Source organism: Xenopus laevis, chromosome 2L (assembly GCF_017654675.1).
Source record: "Xenopus laevis strain J_2021 chromosome 2L, Xenopus_laevis_v10.1, whole genome shotgun sequence".
NCBI lineage: Eukaryota > Metazoa > Chordata > Amphibia > Anura > Pipidae > Xenopus > Xenopus laevis.
Window position 1 is genome coordinate 116,104,948 of NC_054373.1, and position 21,580 is coordinate 116,126,527.

At 37.5% G+C, this 21,580-nt stretch overlaps 1 protein-coding gene across 1 annotated transcript in view; it reads left to right on the top strand.

Annotated features, from left to right (window-relative positions):
- mrps9.L (mitochondrial ribosomal protein S9 L homeolog) overlaps positions 1-21,580 on the top strand; it is a 47,002-nt gene that overhangs the window by 19,410 nt on the left and 6,012 nt on the right. The window contains 5 exon segments of the mRNA NM_001097048.1: positions 6,727-6,789; positions 8,392-8,422; positions 12,315-12,394; positions 18,583-18,668; positions 18,989-19,064. Coding sequence (NP_001090517.1) covers positions 6,727-6,789; positions 8,392-8,422; positions 12,315-12,394; positions 18,583-18,668; positions 18,989-19,064 — 336 coding nt within the window.

Below are 21,580 nucleotides of genomic sequence, written 5' to 3' on the forward strand. Positions count from 1 at the left end.
CCACATATAAATTGTTTGTTCAAAAGAGACTGATGGTCATTAAGTAGGTTAGGAACTCTGAAGAGGCCTCCGGAAAAATACCACTGCATCCAACAATACAGCCCCAACCCTGTTGGGGTTTTCAAGCGAAGGGATCTCTTTAACTTAAGTCTTCTAGAAATCATTTAAATATTACATATTAACCCAATAGTATTGTTTTGGCGTCCATATTTATTCAGCTTAGTTACCATAAAGTGCAAGATACTGTTTTATTATTACAGGGAAAAGGGAAATCACCTTTAAAAATTGGACTTATTTGCTTAAAATGGGCTGTATGGAAGAGGGCCTGAAAGTCTAATCTTTTTGCATAACCGGTTTCTGGATATGGAAAACTTGTACTATTAGAGTATGAGAGCTTAAATTATTGATTGTGTAAAAACATTCATTTGTGTTTATACAGTACATATAAATAGGACCTGCCAAACTGAAAATTCAGCACAGATGTTCTCAGTGAAAACTACAACAGTATAGCCTATGGAATATGACAATTAGCCCATATGTACACACATTTTACTTTAAATAGGGGAATCTGGATCATGGGAGAAACAGGCTGTTGCATTTAAATAGGGAATACAAGTATCTGTTTCTGTACCTCCTTTTTTCTTTTTACATCCTACAACACTAAGTTATTAATTGCTCATTTTTCTAATGATGAGGGCATGGAAAAATACATGCGCTACAGACATTGATGTATTTGTGCACTCAGACTTGCTAAATTCCATAAGAGTAGATAATCACAAATTTGTAATTGTCAACTTTTATTGCTATGTAATTAATCCATAATTTCCTTTTGGGTATGATTGAATTGTGCTTGCCACTTATCTGTCAATGCCAAATTTTTTATTCTAAAAGTCATTATCATAAATCAGCATATTATATATCAATGCACTGGGACCGCATCCAATTAAAAAAAAAAAAATTCTTGTGGCTATGGAGAATTCCTTCTGTATTATTGTGTTTGCAAATAAGGTACAAAAGTTTAATGCTAAAACACTGTATGCCTTAATGTGGTTTAAATCTAATGTTACACATTTATTTACATATGTGCTAACACAATATTTAATTAAAAGGGATGTTCAGTTAATATTACCTTTAATCCTTTAAATGCCAGCAGAATTTCCCATTTCATTTTTGAACATTTTGTGATCTTTTATTTTAGGGGCATTTCCTGGGGGGGATATTTAGTTTTAGCTTTGTAAATCAGCCTGAGTTTTTGTGTATTTCCACTTCTAGAACAAGATTTAGATCTAAATACCAAAAAAAAAGAACCAAACTTCAAAGCTTATCTGAACTGAACGGTTTCTATGAAAAAAAAAATTCTGAAAAAACACCTCAATACTTTTAATTACTGCATTTTTGTGGGTAAAAACACAAAAAGATAAGTAGACCCCAAAACCATATATTTTTGGAATGTACACATTCAGTCAAATCCAGAATGGGTGTCCATGTCTTTCTACTCCAAACTATGCTTTCCCAAATGTGACGATTTTGATGAAATACCTGAAAATCACCTCAAAGCTTCCACTTTCTAGCATCATAACAGCAGGGAGACCCTAGAAAACCATATATTTTCGGAAAGTACACATTCTGACGAATCACAAATGGGTAAATATGTATTTTTATGGCAACCCAGCAAACTGTAAAGCTATGCTGAACTAAGCCGCTTTTAATTTCTGAAAATTGTCACAAAGCTTGTATTATACCCATTATATGCCCCACATTTCGTAATGTATAGGCCTAAAACTTGATAAATATTAATGTCAGGGCTCTACTGAACAATTTGATACCCAATATGCATAAATTTACCAAATTATGTGGTGTACCATGGATATATAGCAGTAATGGGCAAAAACAAGTAACAAAAAGCAGTGTGAAATGCAATAAAATCACTAAAATCCAATATAACCAATAACATCAATGCTTTTTTTTCCGCCTAGTGTAATCAGTAGTCAGAAGCATAGTTTGGCTTGATAAACTAAGATAAAATTAACTCTTATTGGAGGCAATTTAATGTTTACAAGATTTTGTAGTAGACTTAAGGTATGAAGATCCAAATTACGGAAAGATCCTTATCCAGAAAGCCCCAGGTACCGAGCATTCTGGATAACAGGTCCCATACCTGTATTTCTATTTATGCCCTCTCCTATTCATCTTACAGACATAAAATGTTCTTTAGGAGCAGAGGAAAAAAAACATGGAATTGTCAAGCATGTTACTATAGACACTGTAGTGGCCTTAAAAGTCATGAAATTAAAAGAAAAACGAATGCAGCTAAAAGTTTTGTGTACTTCTGCCACCAGACTGCCTGTCATCAACCTTCCCTTTGTATGCACACTGCAATCAAAAATTATTGCCAACATAATCGAAAATCTCCACGTTCATTCTCATGAAGAAAAATTTGGTTCTCAGTGCTGATGCATGAGCATATCTGATCTGAACTTTGTGTTCAGCAATGACGTTCAGCCAGGGGTGGACTTGGTTTGGAGCATGCGCATTTGAGTAGACACAGAGGGGAAGTGAGGCTTGGGTATGCAAAATGGCAGCAGCTTGGGTTCAACCAGAGGAGGGGCTGTTAACAATTATTTTGAGACGATCTTCATTTTGGGACAATTGTTTTGTTCTCCATTAAGGTTTGATTTCAGTGGAAGGCAGACCCAGAATATTATTCCACCTCCACCTTCACCAAACTTCAAAAGTGCAGAATAGTAGTCCCAAAATGCATGATCAACAAATTCAAATAAAGTAACTGTATCCCCAAAAGTTCAATAATCTGTGCTCACTGTATTACAATAAAGACTTATTTTTTGTCTGGTTTTCAGACATAGATGTGGCTCCTCTTCACTTCCTTATCTACAGCATACAGCGATGCAGCATAAACTGGTGCATCAGGACATGAAGAGAAACTGCGGCTTTACTTCTTCATGTGCCACAATGACAATCATGGTTTACAGACCTGCTTGATCCCCAAACCAATTGATCTTCATAGTGCATGGATATTGGTCAGGATCGAGAAGCTGCACATATCATCGTCAAGTCATCGTCACATACATGTGCAGCTTTTAAGCGGTTGTTGTTGAGGTGGTCCTGCAGAATATAACTTTGGGGACTGAAAATCAATAGAAGCAGCAAATTCATTTACATATTTTTTTTTTTTATGATTTATTTTGAACAAAGCTTTGAAGTAAGAATATCACAGAGAGGAACATTTCAGTGTTTGGAAAATCTGTGTTATCTTTGACACTTTTTGTCTGTAGCACCATTCTGTCTTTTCAACACATCTTGCGCTTTAGTCTCAATTAAGATATACGAATACTTGTTCTTTGTTTGAATGAGTCATTAGCTTTATAGCAGACTGAGCACACAGATTATATTTCTGTCCAAAGGAATGTTTGTTTTAACCAATTGAGTTATAACTCACAATAAAAAAGTCACTTTTCAGGATTTTAAGGTCTTCACTTTGTAGTGTGGTTGATTCCAAGCACAAAACATTAAAGTCTTTCTTAAAACATAAGTAAAGTATAGAGTAATTTAAAAAGTTTGTTTGGGTAAAATATATACAATATGAAGACTCAGAAAGCAACAAAAGTGGGTATCATTATGAATGTAAGTGTGGGAATGTAAGTCAGATAATGCTAAAATCAGCCTGTATATGCAATAAAATAACTTTATATTAGTTCTGATAGTATTAGATGAAAGTGCAAGGCAGTTTCAGGTAAAAAAAAAAAAATATAACATTTTTCAAGTTTTTTTTTTTTAACCCTCAATTTTTTCTAGATTTATTATACCAAGACTGTGGAAATAGCTCGAATCTGAAAATACACCATCTTAAACCTGTCAAGGTCAACGGCAGAGGTCCCTTGAGCCATTTGAAGATGTTAATAGCCTTCATGATCGAGTTTTTTTTCAGAGGGTTTTGCCCAAAAACTCATCAATTTGAGCGATTTGATTTTTTTTTTTCTGAAAACTTGATCAAATCGAGTTTTTGGGTTTCGCAACTCCAACCGGCTGAAACAAGTTTTTTTCTTACATAAAGGAGAAGGAAAGGCTTTGTGCACTTTGGGGTGCCAAATGTTAGGCACCCACAAGTCTTTGTATTGACTTACCTGAAACCCCCGGCCAGTGCTCCACGGAGCGCTTATTTTTCAGCTTTTTCTTTTTTCAAATTTCCCAGGGCTGACTAATGCATAGTGCAACGAAATAGCCGACTTTTTAGTTAAAGTTCAGTTTTTCGTTCTACTATGCATGCGCAGCCACGACAAGATAAACAAAGCCAGAAGAGGATCACTCCATGGTGCTCATTTGTATAACCCTGGGCCAGTGCAGTTTTCTGCTGATAGGAGCACCGGCCCAGAGTTTCAGATAAGTCAATACAATCACTTGGGAGGGCCTAACATTTGGCACCCCCAAGTGCACGAAGCCTTTCCTTTTCCTTTAAGAACCATTCGAGTTGTGAGTTAATTTGAGGTATAAAAAAACTTTGATAAATAACCCCCTAGAGAAGAACCTACTTCATTTTGCTATTATTTTGCGAAGTAAAGTCCATTATGGATAAGGCAGCTTCCAAGGAAGAATGAGCCAGCCTGGTTTCTGTAATTACAACCAGCTTCAAAAAATGTGAGAAGAACTCATGTAGAGAAGATGTAATTCGATTTTTATAATAGTCTTCCAGATTTGTCATAATTTTTTTTATTAGATTTATTTCAGGTTTTAACATATGTATGGTATAACAAGTGTGGCAGGAATGGGAGCAAGTAAATCTCTCCATTTATTTTTTGGTGGAGATGCACATAAACAATTATAAAATGAGATGTGAGTTTTTAGTGCAGGGACATAGAAATTAAAGTGAATGTATTTATTTTTCTGTAAAGAAGGGCCCCCGCCGGGCCAGACCTCCTCTCCCAATACTTGGTTTTAAAAAAAATAATAATTTGCTTTGTTTGGTGCATGCGCGTTGCGCCGTTCATATATGCGGGGCCAGGCGGCGCCATCATGCATGCCCGCTCAGTGGCGCGTCAAAGTAGGGGGGTGGGGGGGGGCTGGAGAGGGGCCCTGGACAGCAGTCCCTGTGGGCCCAGGGCCCCCCAGTCCAACGCTGTCGGCTGTTGATAATGACATAACGAAGGAATTCCACACACCTGCCAATGAAATAGCCTTTGAGTCAATTGTCAATTGTGAGTCAATTACTTTTGAGCCCTTGAAATGAAGTGATTGTGTTAAAAAAGGTTTAGTTTCTCACATTTTTATGCAATCTTTTTATTCAACCCACTGAGTTAAAGCTGAAAGTCTGCAGTTCAACTGCATCTGAGTTGTATCATTTAAAATTCATTGTGGTAATGTACAGAACCAAAATTAGAGAAAATTGTTGTCTCTGTCCAAATATTTATGGACCTAACTGTAGTTAAAGGGATACTGTCATCGGAAAACATGGTTTTTTCAAAACGCATCAGTTAATAGTGCTACTCGAGCAGAATCCTGCACTGTAATCCATTTCTCAAAAGAGCAAACAGATTTTTTTATATTCAATTTTGAAATCTGACATGGGGCTAGACATTCTGTCAATTTCCGAGCTGCCCCCAGTCATGTGACTTGTGCCTGCACTTTAGGAGAGAAATGCTTTCTGGCATGCTGCTGTTTTTCCTTCTCAATGTAACTGAATGTGTCTCAGTGCGACATGGGTTTTTACTATTGAGTGCTGTTCTTAGATCAACCAGGCAGCTGTTATCTTGTGTTATGGAGCTGCTTTCTGGTTACCTTCCCATTGTTCTTTTGTTTGGCTGCTGGGGGGGGGGAAAGGGAGGGGGTGATATCACTCCAACTTGCAGTACAGCAGTAAAGAGTGATTGAAGTTTATCAGAGCACAAGTCACATGACTTGGGGCAGCTGGGAAATTGACAGTATGTCTAGCCCCATGTCAGATTTCAAAATTGAATATAAAAAAAATCTGTTTGCTCTTTTGAGAAATTGATTTCAGTGCAGAATTCTGCTGGAGCAGCACTATTAACTGATTCATTTTGAAAAAAATTTTTTTCCCATGACAGTATCCCTTTAATAAAAGGGTAAGCAAGACAAAATAAAGTTGAAATCTATGCAGTATGCAGAGCTGTGGAGTTGCAAGCAATTTTGGGTATCTTCAGTCGGGTGTCAGCAAAAATGTTCCGACTCCTAAAAATTTTAAATACATGCACTAAAAATAATCAAATCAGATTTAAGAGCTTCTGTGAAGGAGGATATGGCAGAAGCAATTCTGTTTCTACAGCTATGCTAGGTTTAATTAATATATGTTTTAGGTTTTCCAGTTGTTTTTGGTTTATGTAGATTAACTTTGATTTTGGTTTAGAATTACCATAAAATGTGGTTTATAGTTTTGAACTTAAGCAGTGATAAAATGCCTTTTGTATGTTGTGTACTTAACTTCTTTCAATCAACATGGAAAATAGATTAGTACATTAAAGGATCAGTAACACCAACAAATGAAAGCATTTAAAGTAATTAACATAATATTCTATCATGCATTGGTAAAAGGTGTAAGAATTTTGCAAAAAATAAAAGAATAGTTTAACACCAAGTGTCACTTTAAGGTATGCAGCAAATACATTTTGATTTTACTGTATTAACAGACAAGTAATTATTAATTTTTTTCAGGGAATGTCATGATGTTAATGATGGTGTAATTATGTTCTTTTTCAGAGAGCCATTGCATATCTTTTCCCTTCTGGCTTGTTTGATAAGAAGGCACGACCAATTATGAAGGTAATTTTTGCAGTGAATGAGTAATCATTTTTCTCTTAGCGGAAGTAGTACTGATGTGTGTAACAATGTCTAGCAAGTAACTACTTTCCACAGTATAATATAGTTACTCGTAGGGTTTTTTTTTTGTTATTTCTAAAAAAAAAAGTATTAATGAGCTGTATAACCTGATAATTGTTAGGCGATAATGGACTTGGTAGAGTACAAAAATTGAATGATGCACAAGGCCAAAATATTAGTACTACCATGAAAAAATATAATAGAAAATTGAAACCAAAAAAGAAAATAAACTAATGTTCACAGGAGGGCATACTCACAGTTCACCCAGGGTGCAAATCCACAATAATTGTGAGTTCCTCCAAAAAATAAAGTAAACCGTAAATGTATAAAGAATATAAAGGGGCTTTGACCAATCACAAAAAACGACACATGCCTGTTAACACAATCAAAGGAGACATAGTGATTTAAATACTTATTTACATACAGGTTCATTTGCCTATGTAAGCTTCTCATGAATATATAGTAGGCAACATGTGTTGTTGTTTTTTGTGATTGGTCACAGCCCCTTTATATACTGTGTACAGGGGTGTGCCATTTAACCTCTGAGTAAGTGCCCCAACAGGCACAAAACGCGTTAGGTTTCATGTCTTAATAAATATTTTGTATTTTTTTACATTTATGGTTGTTATTTTTTGGAAGAACTCACAATTATCGATATTCTATTGAAAATGGATGGTAGTCAGAAGACTTCAAAAACCAAAGATGCATCATACTGCCTGTTATGAAAGTATTATTTATATAATGCCAAATCCATCTCTAGAAGATATTCTCAAACTTTGATTGCAACCCTAAGGGGTTTAAAGCAATGTCTAGTGTAGGCCAGTGAGATTCAGGTTCAGAGAGAACAATTATTCATTGTCCTGTATACTCTAAGTAAAGGTCAATGAGAGTGTGATTTTAGTGTACAGTTGTTTGCAGGAGATTTTTTTTTACATCTAGAACTTTCTTTTTTTTTACAAGGCAAAAAACATTGCCCATTAAAGGACACTAGAAGATCTAGATTTATAGAAAAAAAATATATATTTATCAGAGTAAAAAAATAGCTACAGCCTTGTTTAATATTATTATAATGCATTATCCAGTTCCCATTTTCAAAAAAAAAAATCACATTATGCGTATAGCCCTGTTATAAAAGTGTAGTGTTCATTCCATATAATGCCCATAGTAGTCTTGTTATAATGTATTCTGTAGTCAAAATGGTGCTTTTGGGAAGGAAAATGAGATTCATTGGAGTAGCTTTATGGTAACATATTAACTTGACCACCATGTCCAACTGTCAACTAACCAAAGCTGCATCCTTAAAAATGATTTAGCAGTTACGTATTTTCTGCAAATTTAAATTAAGCTCATTTGCCAATTAACTCAATAAATCCAGAAACCTCTAGCAGGCAAGCGTGTCAGAGTTCTCTGCATGAAAATCTGTTTACACTTCTTTTTTTTTATGCAGAAAGGTGGTAACTGGCAGCATACTTTTTACACTGCGCATACTGCAAATTGTGTTGTGATTATCATTGCTGTCCTAATGTACTGCTTTCTGTTATATAGCATCCAGAGGACATTTTTCCAAAACAGAGAGGTAAGCGGTTTATTCCTACTTTTGACTTGTACTTGTCAGCTCATTCAGTTGGGCTGATGTAAAAAGGGTACAATTGTACAATAACCCAACAGGGTAATTTTTCCTTTTAAATTATGTACATTTTTGCAGAAAATTCTTGTTGTAGTTTATATTAAAAGGCAATTAATGGTTGCATGTACAATGCAGTTAGCATAGCACAGTAAAATATTCTTTCCATGCAATAGTAGGAAAGTTAGTGACCCCCTAGTGATTATAAAAACTTACCTGATACCCCGGGCGGTGCTCCCGTAAGCAGAAAACTGCACCAACCAGAGGTACTGGACTTGTGCATGGAGAGATCCTCTTCCTGGTTCTTTCTCTGCCTTAGGTGCGCGTGTGAAAAGCCAAGTTTAAGCAAATATCCAGCTTTTCACACTTGATTATGTACTAGCCCTGGGCCATCGAAATTTAGAAGTGGCGAAGGCAATCGCTTTATGGTGTTCGCTCAAAAGTAGCCCAGGCCGGTGCTGTTTTCTGCTAAAAGGAGCGCTGTATCATCAAAAATTGTTTCTTTAAAGAGACTCACCACGTATATGAGGAGGCCCAGGTGCTCTGCCCGAGCCTTCAGCTTTAGGGAGCAGATATCATCGTATTGTCTGTAAAAATCCTCCAGGCAGTTGTTGTTTAAAAAGTATTTATTAAAGTATGGATTACAGCCTTACGCATTTTGTGTTCTCATATCACTTAATCATAGGCTACTGGTGAAGTTACACATACAAGATATTTAAACTATTCAAATTGAGTATAACTGTGATTGGTATGTGTAACTTCACCAGTAGCCTATGGTTAAGTGTTGTGAGAACACGAAATGCGTAAGGCTGTAATCCATACTTGTACCTCAATAAATACTTTTTTTAACTACAACTGCCTGGAGGATTGCTCATTGAGTGCCTACCACTCAAACAATACTGTGATAACAGGAGCTCTGTCCTGGGTTATCAGGTAAGTGATTATAATCACTGTGGGGTCCCTAAAATTTGGCACCCCCAGTGAGTTCTTTTTTCCTGCTCCATGAGTTACTTAAATACAGTCATACCTTAATTTTACTTTCCTGAATGTTATACCTTTTCTTGTGGTATATATATAATGTATTTTAATGCTTTTCCAAGGATTTAAACTTTTTTCCCAGCATTTTACTTCAAAGCTTGGCATAGTTTTCCCTAAAAAAATGGCCTGGGTCTTCTGTAAATATTAAATTCCAATTAGTTTATTTCCAATGTATATTCATCAATATTGCATATACTGTCCCATTAACTCTGTACAGTTAACTGACTATACCATTTTGTCTGGTTCCCTGGAAAAAAAAAACTAAAACGGGGGTTCAACTATATTTGTCTTATGCATGTGAGAGGGAGCACGCATGGTAGCTCTAAAATGCAAATGTGGCACACGCGGGCAGGGAAGGTCATCTGCAAGTGCAGCAAGGCCTGTTCATAAAGAAAGCTCATCTGAAAAACACCAGTACTAGAGGAGGCCAAATGTAAAGGGTGGTGATAGTCTGATTTTAAACGTGGGAGTTATGTAATAAAAGGCACTGTTTGCCCAGGAGCAGTAACCCATAACAACCAATCAGCAGGTTGAATTTACCTGTGACCTGTTTAAAACCAAACATCTTATTGGCTGTTATGGGTTACTGCCCCTGGGCAAATTTAGTGCCTTTTATTACACATGGTGATATAATTTTAGGAATATTAAAAAAATGTCCCTGAATGTGTCATGGATCTTGCAGAACAATAGTGTTTGAAAGAAGCATCCCATGGGACGTGGTAGTACCATTGTTTTACTCTGCAAGAAATTCCACGCAAAACATTTAATGCTTTTTATTGGTTATTTTTATCCCCCTTATTTCAAGTAATTTATTGTTTTGAAAGCTTTCAGGGTGCTCCTCTCGGAGTGTCTCTTTGTGTTGTGTGGGCAGCAAGACCATTGTCTTATTTGAATTTACAACCTTGGACCAATAGTTTGATGCATGGATTGTGCAAGTGTCCTCATGCTGCTTCCCCAGAGTGCAGGGTTTGCCATCTTTCATCCTGTGGATATTGCCTAGAGATAAATGAAACAGCTTTCTACATACTGAGCAAAACTCAGACTTTGGTAACATGCTGGCAGCAAAATAAAGAAAAGACATTTTATCTGGTTTTTACTCGTCACTGTTTTTCTGTGCATGTGTTCCCCCACTTAAAGGCCGGGATTTATTACTGAGCACATCATGTGTGCACATTTATGTGCCAGACTGTTGGCTTTGCAAGGGAGGCTAGCCTGGTGCCAGTTAAAGTGTTAGCCAAACCTTAAGGGTACTTCTCATAAAAGGAAGCATGAAGAAAGGATTTTAGAGCTAAATAAAATAAATATGTTGCCACCACAAGATTTTTTCCTTGAAGTTTATAAAAAACCTAAAATCCATAGATGCACCTGTATGTTAAAAGCAATTGAAAAATTGTGCATTACAGACATTACAGTGCCTACATACACAAGCACTTGCCACTACAAGCACTAACTTAAGGACAAGATAACCATCAATGGAAGTGCCACAGAATGTGCCAAAACAAAGTACCAGAAAGTCTGGCATACCACTCTTATGTTATCAGTATAACAATAAATTAATTCCCTAATGGCTATAAAACCTGCAATACCTAGAATAAAGAGAAGTACTCCGAATCCACCTTTGTTGCATAGTTATTTTGGCTGCATGTGAACCACAGAAACACTGAAGCTGGGACTTGGTTTAGGGCTGTAACAGGTGAGCTTTTTTACTGAATTCCCCTGTACTGGAACACAGGAAGAAACAGAGACCTGTATTTGCTATTAGGCTGTACTTCTTGTGAAATGAGCAAGCCCCAAACATGGGCGAAATGCAACTTGATGTGTTCCACCTGTATTAAATGCCTGTCTACACTACAGTGAGAACAATTTGATTGAAAAATATAGTCCTGTGTTCCCTTGAGGTAAGGAAACACAGGATCAAATGCCTGTGTATAAGAGGCCTTCAGGTAGTTTGTAAGCTCTGGTGAACTATAACGTTGCAAATTAGCCAAGCTAAAATATTGTGATAAAATAGTGCTGTCCAACTTCTGTGGTACCAAGGGCCAGAATTGTAATAGCCTATATGGTGGAGGGTCAATAATGGAAGCCAGTGTTGGCCATTCCATGTTGACCCACTCTAAACCATACCCATTCTAAACCACAACCATTTTACCACAAAAGCTTTTAAGAGCATGTCCACATTAATGGTAATAGCACACAAAAAACCAAATGGTTGGTGCCCACTGCAGGGCTATCACTCATATGAGGAAATTTTAAATCATATATTATGCCTCCTTCTCCCCTGTGGAGAACACAGCACCCCCCCCCCCCCAAGCACATGATTAAACAACAATTTACAAATGCGAACAAGCCCCCAGAACAAACCCTACGAGGCTCAAGTCCCACAGGTAGCATAGAGAAGGCAGAGTATGGCACACACAAGGATCACAGGGCAGGCAGAGTATGGCGCACACACGGGGCATAGGGTAGGCAGAGTATTGCACACACAGGGAGCATAGGGCAGACAAAGTATGGCACACACAGGGATCATAGGCCAGGCAGAGTATGGCACACACAGGGAGCATAGGTATCTGTCTGTATTATTATTCCTGCCTTCATAGCTGGTGAGTTAATAGGCGGTGGTGATACTGTATGTTGTGTGCTGTCCAGCAAAAGTGGCAATTACTTACACCTCCATTGACTATAGTACAGGTCTGTTGCAACATTCAGTAGCCCCAAAAATGTGCTAAGACCCATTAGTTTCAAAAATATGAACAGGTATAATTGTGTGTTAAGTTAATGTCTCATATTGCTTTGTTTGTTTCATCAGCAATTCAGTGGGGAGAAGACGGCCGTCCATTCCATTTCCTGTTCTATACCGGCAAACAGTCATATTACTCATTAATGCACGTGAGTAGTTTAAGCCTTATGGTTTAAATGGTTAAAAGAGGAAAATGTGTCAGAACAAAAAATAATTATCTCAAAAGCCACCATGAGTCTGCTGGAACACTAAGGCTAGGACCACACAGGCCGAAATCAGCCAGCTGAAATGTAAGCCCCTCCTGAGGGCAGTAGCCTCCCTCTTCTGTTCACAACCATTGCCATTCTGTTGGCTGCAACGCAAACACATTTGGCGGACTTGAGCAAATAAATGCAAGACTTTGCATTTCAAACTGGAATCTGCCACGTGTGTTCGCACTAGGAGCCGACACAATAGTTCCAGATGCGAAAGAAGTAGGCTACTGTCCACGGCTGGAGCTGAAATCGGTCTCCATATTTCAGCAGGCTGATTTGGCCCCTAGCCTAAGGAGTGTGTGGTGTGATTTGGGTGGTCCAGTGGGGCCTCGTTCCTTAAAAATTATTTGGTGCCATTTCTTACATTTATCTGTGTTTGCTCTGAAGAATACCCCTTGCTTGCTTTGCCTAATGTTTTTACCAAATGGCCCAGTTGTATACCTCAAGCTGCCGGGGGTTTGTTTAACAGCTGGAGGGCTGCCTGGCTGCATTTTTGGTAATCCGTATCCTGTAAAAGTGCTTGATAAGAAAATGAACTATTTTTAGGATATCACAAATGTTTGCACAAACTATGGAGAAATATAAAACCTGAATTAGCACAGAAAAGTGATTTATTAAAGTGCATTTAAGAAAAAAACCTGAGATATATTCTATTAGGTGCATTTTTGTGGTGTATGAGATTCTGAGCATGTAGCAGAACATACACAATACAAATACATTACGCCTGTGCGTGCTTGTATGATGCTTTCTATGTAAGTTGTTCGATGTTATCATTGACCTTGAGCAAATGAGTTTCCCTGCCCCGGCAGAAATGAAACGGGTGATAAATGCAGAGAGTGTCTTTGCTGAGTAATGGAGCTGCGGTACACTTTCCACCGAGGTTTTTCTCTCTCTTGCTCAGCCTCCGGCAGCCGCAGGACCCCTGCTGTTCATTTAAATAGGTATGTCAAATCTGCCTGGAGACGCCGCCGGTTTGATCTGTGGTAATATTTGTGAAGGTTCCATATGGACTTAAGCCCCCCGCAGTGCTAAGAAATAATGTACAACGCTTCATGGTGCAGATGCAAATTTCCTCTGAAAAAGAATGCAGTGCTGCGTTTTAGCTGTCGGAGTGGATGATGGAGAGGACGCGCTAGGCCTGTCAACTCGTTACACGGATGGGTTGCACGCAGCGAGGCTGTGGAAAACCTGTGCCTTTTAACTTTTCTACTTAATCACGGTTGTAGCATTGCCTTTAGACTGTATGCTACATTAATTCTCTTCCTGCCTTCTGCCTTTCATCCCAAGTTTCACGGGGAAAAAAAATAGAAAAAGTCTAGCATGCAGGTCTTGTGGAGGCCTTATCAAACAGCTGTCATCCCATGAGCCATTTGCAATTGTTTTGGCTGAAACAGAGCAACCCAAGGGCAAGATGCGTTTGTTGCATTCCATCATAATAAAGAAATTACACATTTTCAAGTGAATAAAGCTTTTATTTCTAGTGTTTGTGCTTCAATATTATTTAACCCCAGCACCTCTGGAAACGGTGTGTAGCACACAATTTGTGAAGGAGGCTGTGACTACCTAAGTCTATCACCTACGGAAAGCAACCCCAGGCATTGACAAATTCAAACAAGATATATAGTGAAATATGAATATTACCTCTTTCTGATATATTTGTACCAAATATGAGGATGGTTATCAGAGGCGTCGGCATTCTTAACTTCATAAACAAATAACTTCATAACTAAATAACACATTGGAAGACTTCTCAGAGTTTATTTTCTCAAAAAAGAGGTCCTTTGTTAATATTAATAGTTCATATTTATGAATCATACCAATGATTTTCTTAGAAATATTTGACCAGATGCAAGAAAACAGAAGAGGAAGTCAAATTGCACCTAAGTTTTGCCTAATTTTGGAGGAAAATATGAAAGTTGACTTATATGGACAAGATTGTTGTGGCAGAACCTAACACCACTAGGATAGCAATAGAAAGCGGTGTGACATTACACCATTTCTTGGGCCTACATTTTTGGAATGTTTATTGATCTTTTTTTCTTTGGCAAATCTTGAAGCAGCTGGTGTGTGTTCACAATTATTCTTGCTGCCATTAAAATACCACTGAAATTCACTTTTGTTTCACATATCTATAAGCACAGACTGTGATATATTAAATAAATGAGTAGTTGTAGCCATTCCTGAACTGCTGACCAGTCTCCGGTATGGTTCCATTTATACTGTGATTAGTTTGTCGTTGGAGCAAAAGAGATGAAGATAAATAATGATGCCTGTGCTGTAGTAATGTACAGTATCTTACAACAACACTAAGAAAGCTAGATAAGTACCGTTTTACCTGCCGAAGAGCCAAACCCTCTAAAAGACCCGAAGCCGCGAAAGGAGCCAAAGTTGAAGTCCTGAAGCCGTGAAAGGAGACAAAGCTGAAGTCACAAGTTCAGTTCTACTTAACACCAATGTGTTTTTTTTATTCTATTAAACCCCTGGCCACCAATGTAATATTTTAATACCCTATAGGCCCCTGCCACCAAAGTTTTTTTTAAAAATATTCTCTTGGGCTCCATTGTTTTATGGGGGACCCTGGCGCCAATGTGTTTTTTATTTTTTTTTTACTTTTATGGGGGCCCTGGTGCCAACTTTTTTTTAACTTATGGGGGACCTAACCACCAATGATTTTGTACAAACTTTAATGGGGGGCACTGTCCAGTAACCGTAAAATATCAAAAGGCATTCTATACATTAAAATGCTGTCTCCCAGCATCCTGTCATTTCTGTATTTTTCTAAAAAAGAATCTGTGCAGCTATATATATGGACACTGGATGGGAGTACATTATGTATGAAGGCATACATTTTTTTTTTTTTTCTAAAAGTTTCTGCCTGTATAATCTCTATGCCATTTTGACTGGTTCTCCTCCATTCTTACTCAATATAATAGTTGTGTAAAGACTTTTTAACAGACCGTAAGAAAGACATGACCATAAAGTATTCTACGTCACACAGTGGCTGGTTTAGCAATTACTTGTTCTGGCAAAGGCTAGAGCATTTATTATGTACTTATGTCCATTTGCAAAGACCCTCTTTTCACCCTTGACTCTTTAAATAAATGTTGTCATTTATTTAGTTATGTTTCACAGTATGTCTTCCATAGTTCGATGGCTTGTGCTAGTCTGAAGCCAATGGGAGCACAGCCCTTATCCTAGTGTTTATAAATCACCCTTTCCACACATGCTATCATGGGTAATATGGAAGTTTATGCTATCTGACTTCCCGGCCTCTGCGGGCTTCTGTTCTTGTGACAGAATCATTGTTCTTGTTTTTCCTCTGTTCAATGGAGGGTTTCAGAGCTTAGAAGGTACTGTAGCTCACTCCAGTGATTCTTTTGCAGAGCTATGGAGAACTGGCGACTATAGACTGAGTAAAACATTTAATATTAAAATGATAAAGTTATGCTGGTTGTATTAGAAGAAATAGAAAAGGCCGATTTGGTACTTCTAATACAGTTTAAGACTTTTTGTTACATTTTATCAATCATTTTAGGTTTGGGTACGCACACATGTATTATTATGTTGTTTGTTGTTATATCAAGTGGCCTGTGCCTGTATTTGCACAGACCAATTTACAATACTGATTTTAGTAGAGAGATGAGCAGCAGAAAGAGCTTGGTAGATTATATTGGTACATTTGTGCAACATATGGACATTTATTGAGTGCAGTTCACGGATTATGTGTTGCATATACATCTGCATTTTATAGTTCTTCTATTTATGTACACAGAACAGCATTTACCCCATTTATTGTCCCTTTGGTTGTGATCAGAACTTATGGTCTCCAGAAAGTAGTAATTGGGCTGTCTTCCATTAAATATTATTAGTAATGTTAGAGACTTCCTTGTTGCTTGCTGTTAAGCTGTCCTGCTGTTCTTGGTATGTTCTCTGCCTTGTATCTTAAACAATTGCCAATAGATTTGAGGGCAAGAGATTGGTGGATATTTGTGGATCACTGGCAGGGGCTCAATGGTAAAACAATAGGCTCACATTCTAAATATTTTCCTCCTTTCTTTTCACCCTCACCATCTCTACCATTGTGTTAAACAAAGTGGTTGATGATACCTGAAATACGCTGAATGTTTTAAGACTATTTTAAATATATTCCCACAAAATTAAATTTTTGTACCTGACCACCTCTTGTAGAACTACTGAAGTAGGTTTCATATAAAAGTTGGTGTACATTTTTAAAGGAAAATTATCTTTAGATTGAATACTTAATCAGCTTAATCATCAGCAGCTAGGCTGACCTGATATGGAACTGAAGCATGTCTCTGTGTGACTGCAGGGCTGTTATTGGCTATACACCTCCTACCATGCTTCAGGCAGGGACCGTTAGGACACACCTACCCCTCATTTGAAACATGTACAGAGACCATAGCAGATGTAAAACCAGCACCACATATTATTCATTATTGCCAACAAGAGTGGAGGGGTTTTTAGTTATGCTGTATGTCTCCTTTAATTGTCTGTAGTAGGGATGAGCAAATTTGACCTGTTCCATTTTGCCAAAAATTTGCCGCCCACAAAATGTAGTTTTGGTTTTTTTTGGACGCACAATGCCATACAAGTCCATAGGCGTCATTTTTGCGGCGAAACAAGGCTAAAATTTCTATTTATGATCATCGAATGGCATGTATATTTATTTGAATAGAAGCATTTGGGCTGTTTTATGCAATATATTTTTATAGAGACCTGCAAAGTACAAGGGTTATAGTTTCCCTTTAACAAGTGACTTTCTTAAAGGAATTTAAAGGACATGTAAAGCCTACATTTTCCTACCATGTATATAAATTGGGCATATCTTCCCCACACAAGCCAGATCATTTGTACTGCATATACCCCCTCCATTTGCCAGCACCATCACATTTTCCTAAAATAAATAGCAGCTTTTCGGCCATTTTCGGCCATTTTCCCTCTGACACATCATCAATAACCCTGACATCTGCAAACAGGATATGTTTATAAGTAAAGTTCATGCAATGCACAATGTAGGTTTACACAGTCACAACATACGTTGATAAAAAGTTGCTGGGGTTGAGCACTGTAATGGTTAAGCTGAGCTCAGGAGAGGTGGTTAGGAGAGAAAAATAGGATCAGACAGCTAGAGTTTCACTGGCTGTTAGACTGGAGGGTGTGTTTAGTAATCTGAACTGAGAAGAACAACAGCCAAAATAAATTCCTGAGGGAGGGGGCTGAGTGGGTTAGAGGAGTAGAAGGAATTCTATGTGATTAAGGGGAGGCTCCAGTCTTACTGTCAACCTTTTAACAACCAGAGTGGCAGGTATTTAAAGATTTCAAAGAGGCTGTGGAAAGGGTTTACATGTCCTTTCAATGAATTGTTCAGTATAAAAATAAAAACTGGGTAAATAGACTGTGCAAGGGGAGGACCACATGGGTCATAACTGTTTGCCATTGAATCTGAGCTGAATGCTGAGGATCAATTGCAAAAACACTGAACAGTTATGTCCCATGTGATCCCCCTTAAAGTCACTGACACACAGTTAGAGAGCTGAAAAGCAGGAAGTAGTGTTCTGGCTATTATGCAAGACATCCAGTCACACCAGCCTTTATACATTATATTTTTGGCTAACTAACTATATTATAATTTTTATTTACATTGCAAAGCCTATCTATTTACCCAGTTTTTATACTCAACTGTTCCTTTAATGACACTTGTTTAATGTATCACCAGGATCTTTGGTGAAGTGGCAGATGCTGCCCTTCTGCCATTAAGGAATGCTAGAACACATACTATGACTGTAGTCTGACAGGTTTACATGTTAAAAGTGCAGTGTTCAGACAGCTATACCAATCAATGGAAGCATTTTTAAGATAGAAGTGTCACAGGTCCTAGGAAAGCACTAGACCCAAAGGCCCATATGTTATCACTTTAAATTAGTGATTGAGTTTTTCATTAGTGTGCTTGGAAATAGTTTAAAAGCCCTTGGTACATTATATTCCATATAGTAAGTGATGTCGTAATCCGCTTAAATAAGAGCTGCTGCTAGACCTAATATAAGTACTTTTTTTCTTTTAAGGAACTCTATGGCAAGCTCCTGTCTATACAGCAATATGAAGATCAAATACGAAGCAAAGGTTTATACTCAGAAGATAAAAGGCAGATGTAAGTGCAACTTGAAATTTGTTTCAAAATTTTATTTTTTTTCAAAATTCACCCAAAAGCTATTTTAGTATTTGTGCCCAAGCACTTTTTTTTATATGGAGCACACATTCATATGTTGTCATCTAATACTGCTATCAGTGGGACAGAACAAACCCCATACAGAGAGGCTATTTATAGTAAGAAGCTGGAATTGAGATTTTTCTGCAGCCTTTTGGTATATTATCAAACTACAGATGCTAATATTAGTAATATTAGGTGATGCCTTTCTAATTGCCAGGATAATTAGAGAATGCATTATGTCGTGTATTTGTTTTGAACAGGGACCTGATTGGCAGTCGCTGGCTGATTAAAGAAGAATTGGAGGAAATGTTAGTTGAAAAATTGTCAGACCAAGATGTAAGTAATGAAGCCTCTGTATCACTACATGGTCTTATATAGTGGAGAACTGTACTTTCTAGTTTCACAGTATCCAAATGACATCTCTTCATCAGACATTTTCATGATGCTACCATGAAATTTGTTTAATTCTTGTAATTCTTTTCTCAAAAGCGTGCTTCCTTACACATTTCAATTAGCAAATAAACGGTATCCAAAAAAACACCTCTTTTTCTGATTCTGTGGACAAATACAGAAGGATGAGCATGGTTTGTGATGTTGGATGAAGCTGAACGTTTTGCCCATTTGAGACCAACACAATGATATTCCTCACTTTTCGACCTCTCACCCACATGAGATTTAATAAATCTGAACGGGCACATAATTGTTTTAGTCAAAATGCTGTTCTGTCTAATAATAGCAAGTTCTGCTACATAGTTAATCAAATTAGACAATATTGTGTGTGCTTCAACCACCTTGTTTAACCTTGTAGGTTGGGTGCAAAGCAGTCCGGAAACCCTTGCCAGATGTTTGCATAGACCTACAGGAAAAAATACCGCTGCAGCACCTTTTGAAACCTCTAAAAACTTGGTTTTATTAGATCAAACAACCAGGCAAAGATTTGGGCTTACTCTTGCCCTTTCTTAAGCCTGTCTGGTGATACAATGTACAAACTATTTAACCCTCTTTGAGTAGGAGTGTACCACACCAGAACCCACCCTCTTAGCACACACAAATCAAATATTGTAATAATTGAGATGGGTATGCACTATGTCTATCCAGGACACAATGAATAATGGACTATCACATCTCTAGAAAGATGAAGCAATGGACTTTAATGGACTGTTTAAAGAGACTATTGAATACAATTGGACTCATCACACTTGTTACAATATTTGATTTATGTGTGCTAAGGGGGCGGGTTCTGGTGTGGTATACTCCCACTCAAAAATAGTTTGTACATTGTATCACCAGACAGGCTTAAGAAAGGGCAAGAGTTACCCCGAAACGTTGCCTGGTTGTTTGACCTAATAAATCCAAGTTTTCACTTTTTTCAACAAAGAGGTGCTGCGGTGTTCTTGTTCCTGCTACATAGTTAATGGCATAGCACTTGATTGAACTTAATGAAAAAATGTCTGTTTTCAACCTCAAGTTTGTCCAAGAAAAGTTGCCCAAACTCCTAGATGATCCAGAGGAAGATGAAAGGATGCATCTGAAGCTGTGTCCAGTTTTTCTCAGAATGGGGGAAAGACTTTTTGTGGCTGCAAAAGGCAAAGCTGACCAGTACAGGGATTAACAATGTACCAAGATATTGAAATATAATTCATGCATATTTATAATGCACCAACCAATTCCACATCACTGTTCAAGTGTGTGTACCCTATACATTCAGATTAAAACATCGCCAACTGGTACAAGAGGTATAAAGGGTCCTGCTCAATAAAGCTTGCAGTATAGAAAACCTGTATTTTCTCACTTGCATTGAGTACTTTCTTGAAATTAGCTAATGTTTTAGACAGTACCTGCTCTTTAGAGAGAGAATTGCACTTCACCTTTTTCACTATAAAAAAAAACTCCTTTTCACATTTGAAGATGAAACCTCTTCTGATCTCAAGCAATGCCCACTTGTCCTCTGTAAAGATCTACTGATGATAAGGCACGCAAGAGTTTATTGTGTGGTTCTCCAATATATAGATTATATACTAAATACATTATGACAGATTAAAATAAATCTGTTATCTGGCATTTACTGTACATATTGTAATCCTTTCATTATTATAGAACCTGAGTGTTTATACTGCCACTAGTCTCTAGAGATAAGCATCATAGTTTCATCTCTGTAGTATAAACATGACTAGGTGGTCTTTGTAAAGCATAATTGTGAGTTCTGTAATAAAGCATGTTTGCTTATAAAGCATACTAATGTGTGATACACAAAACTAGTAAAGTTAGCACTTTGGGAGTGTTCACATGGGAGTGGTTGGATGATGCAGAATGACAGTGAATTTGATAACGGATAGGCCATTTCTCATTTACATATGAAACGCCAATACAAGATGTAAATAGGCATGTGTCCAGTCTGTAATAAAGGTTTATCACTGAAACTATGCTTGTAAAATCAAGTGTAGATAGAAACAAACTGCAGAACCCCTTTATAAATGAAAAATATCCAGTTTGCTGGATGCTGTGGCTGTTGAGGTTGCAAGGTATGGGTATTTGTGATCAGTTTCAGCCCCTTATAAAGGGGTTAATGTTGGCCTGACCCAGTCAGCATAAGTTTTAACAGAGCCTTTATTCCCATAATGCAGAATGCTACCACCCGGCTTCACTGAGATGTATACCAATTAGTTGTTCAGGCGCATGTAGAGCAAAAACATGAAGTGGGGAAAGATCATTTATTTCAAGAGGCTGCCCTTTGCACCAAGTGTCTCTTATCTTTTTAAAAGGCCTGATTGTCTCTTTGTAGAGGAGATAATAAATATTAACGTAACTCCGATTTCAGGCTCATCGTATGTCCTTCTCTTGATTATGATAAG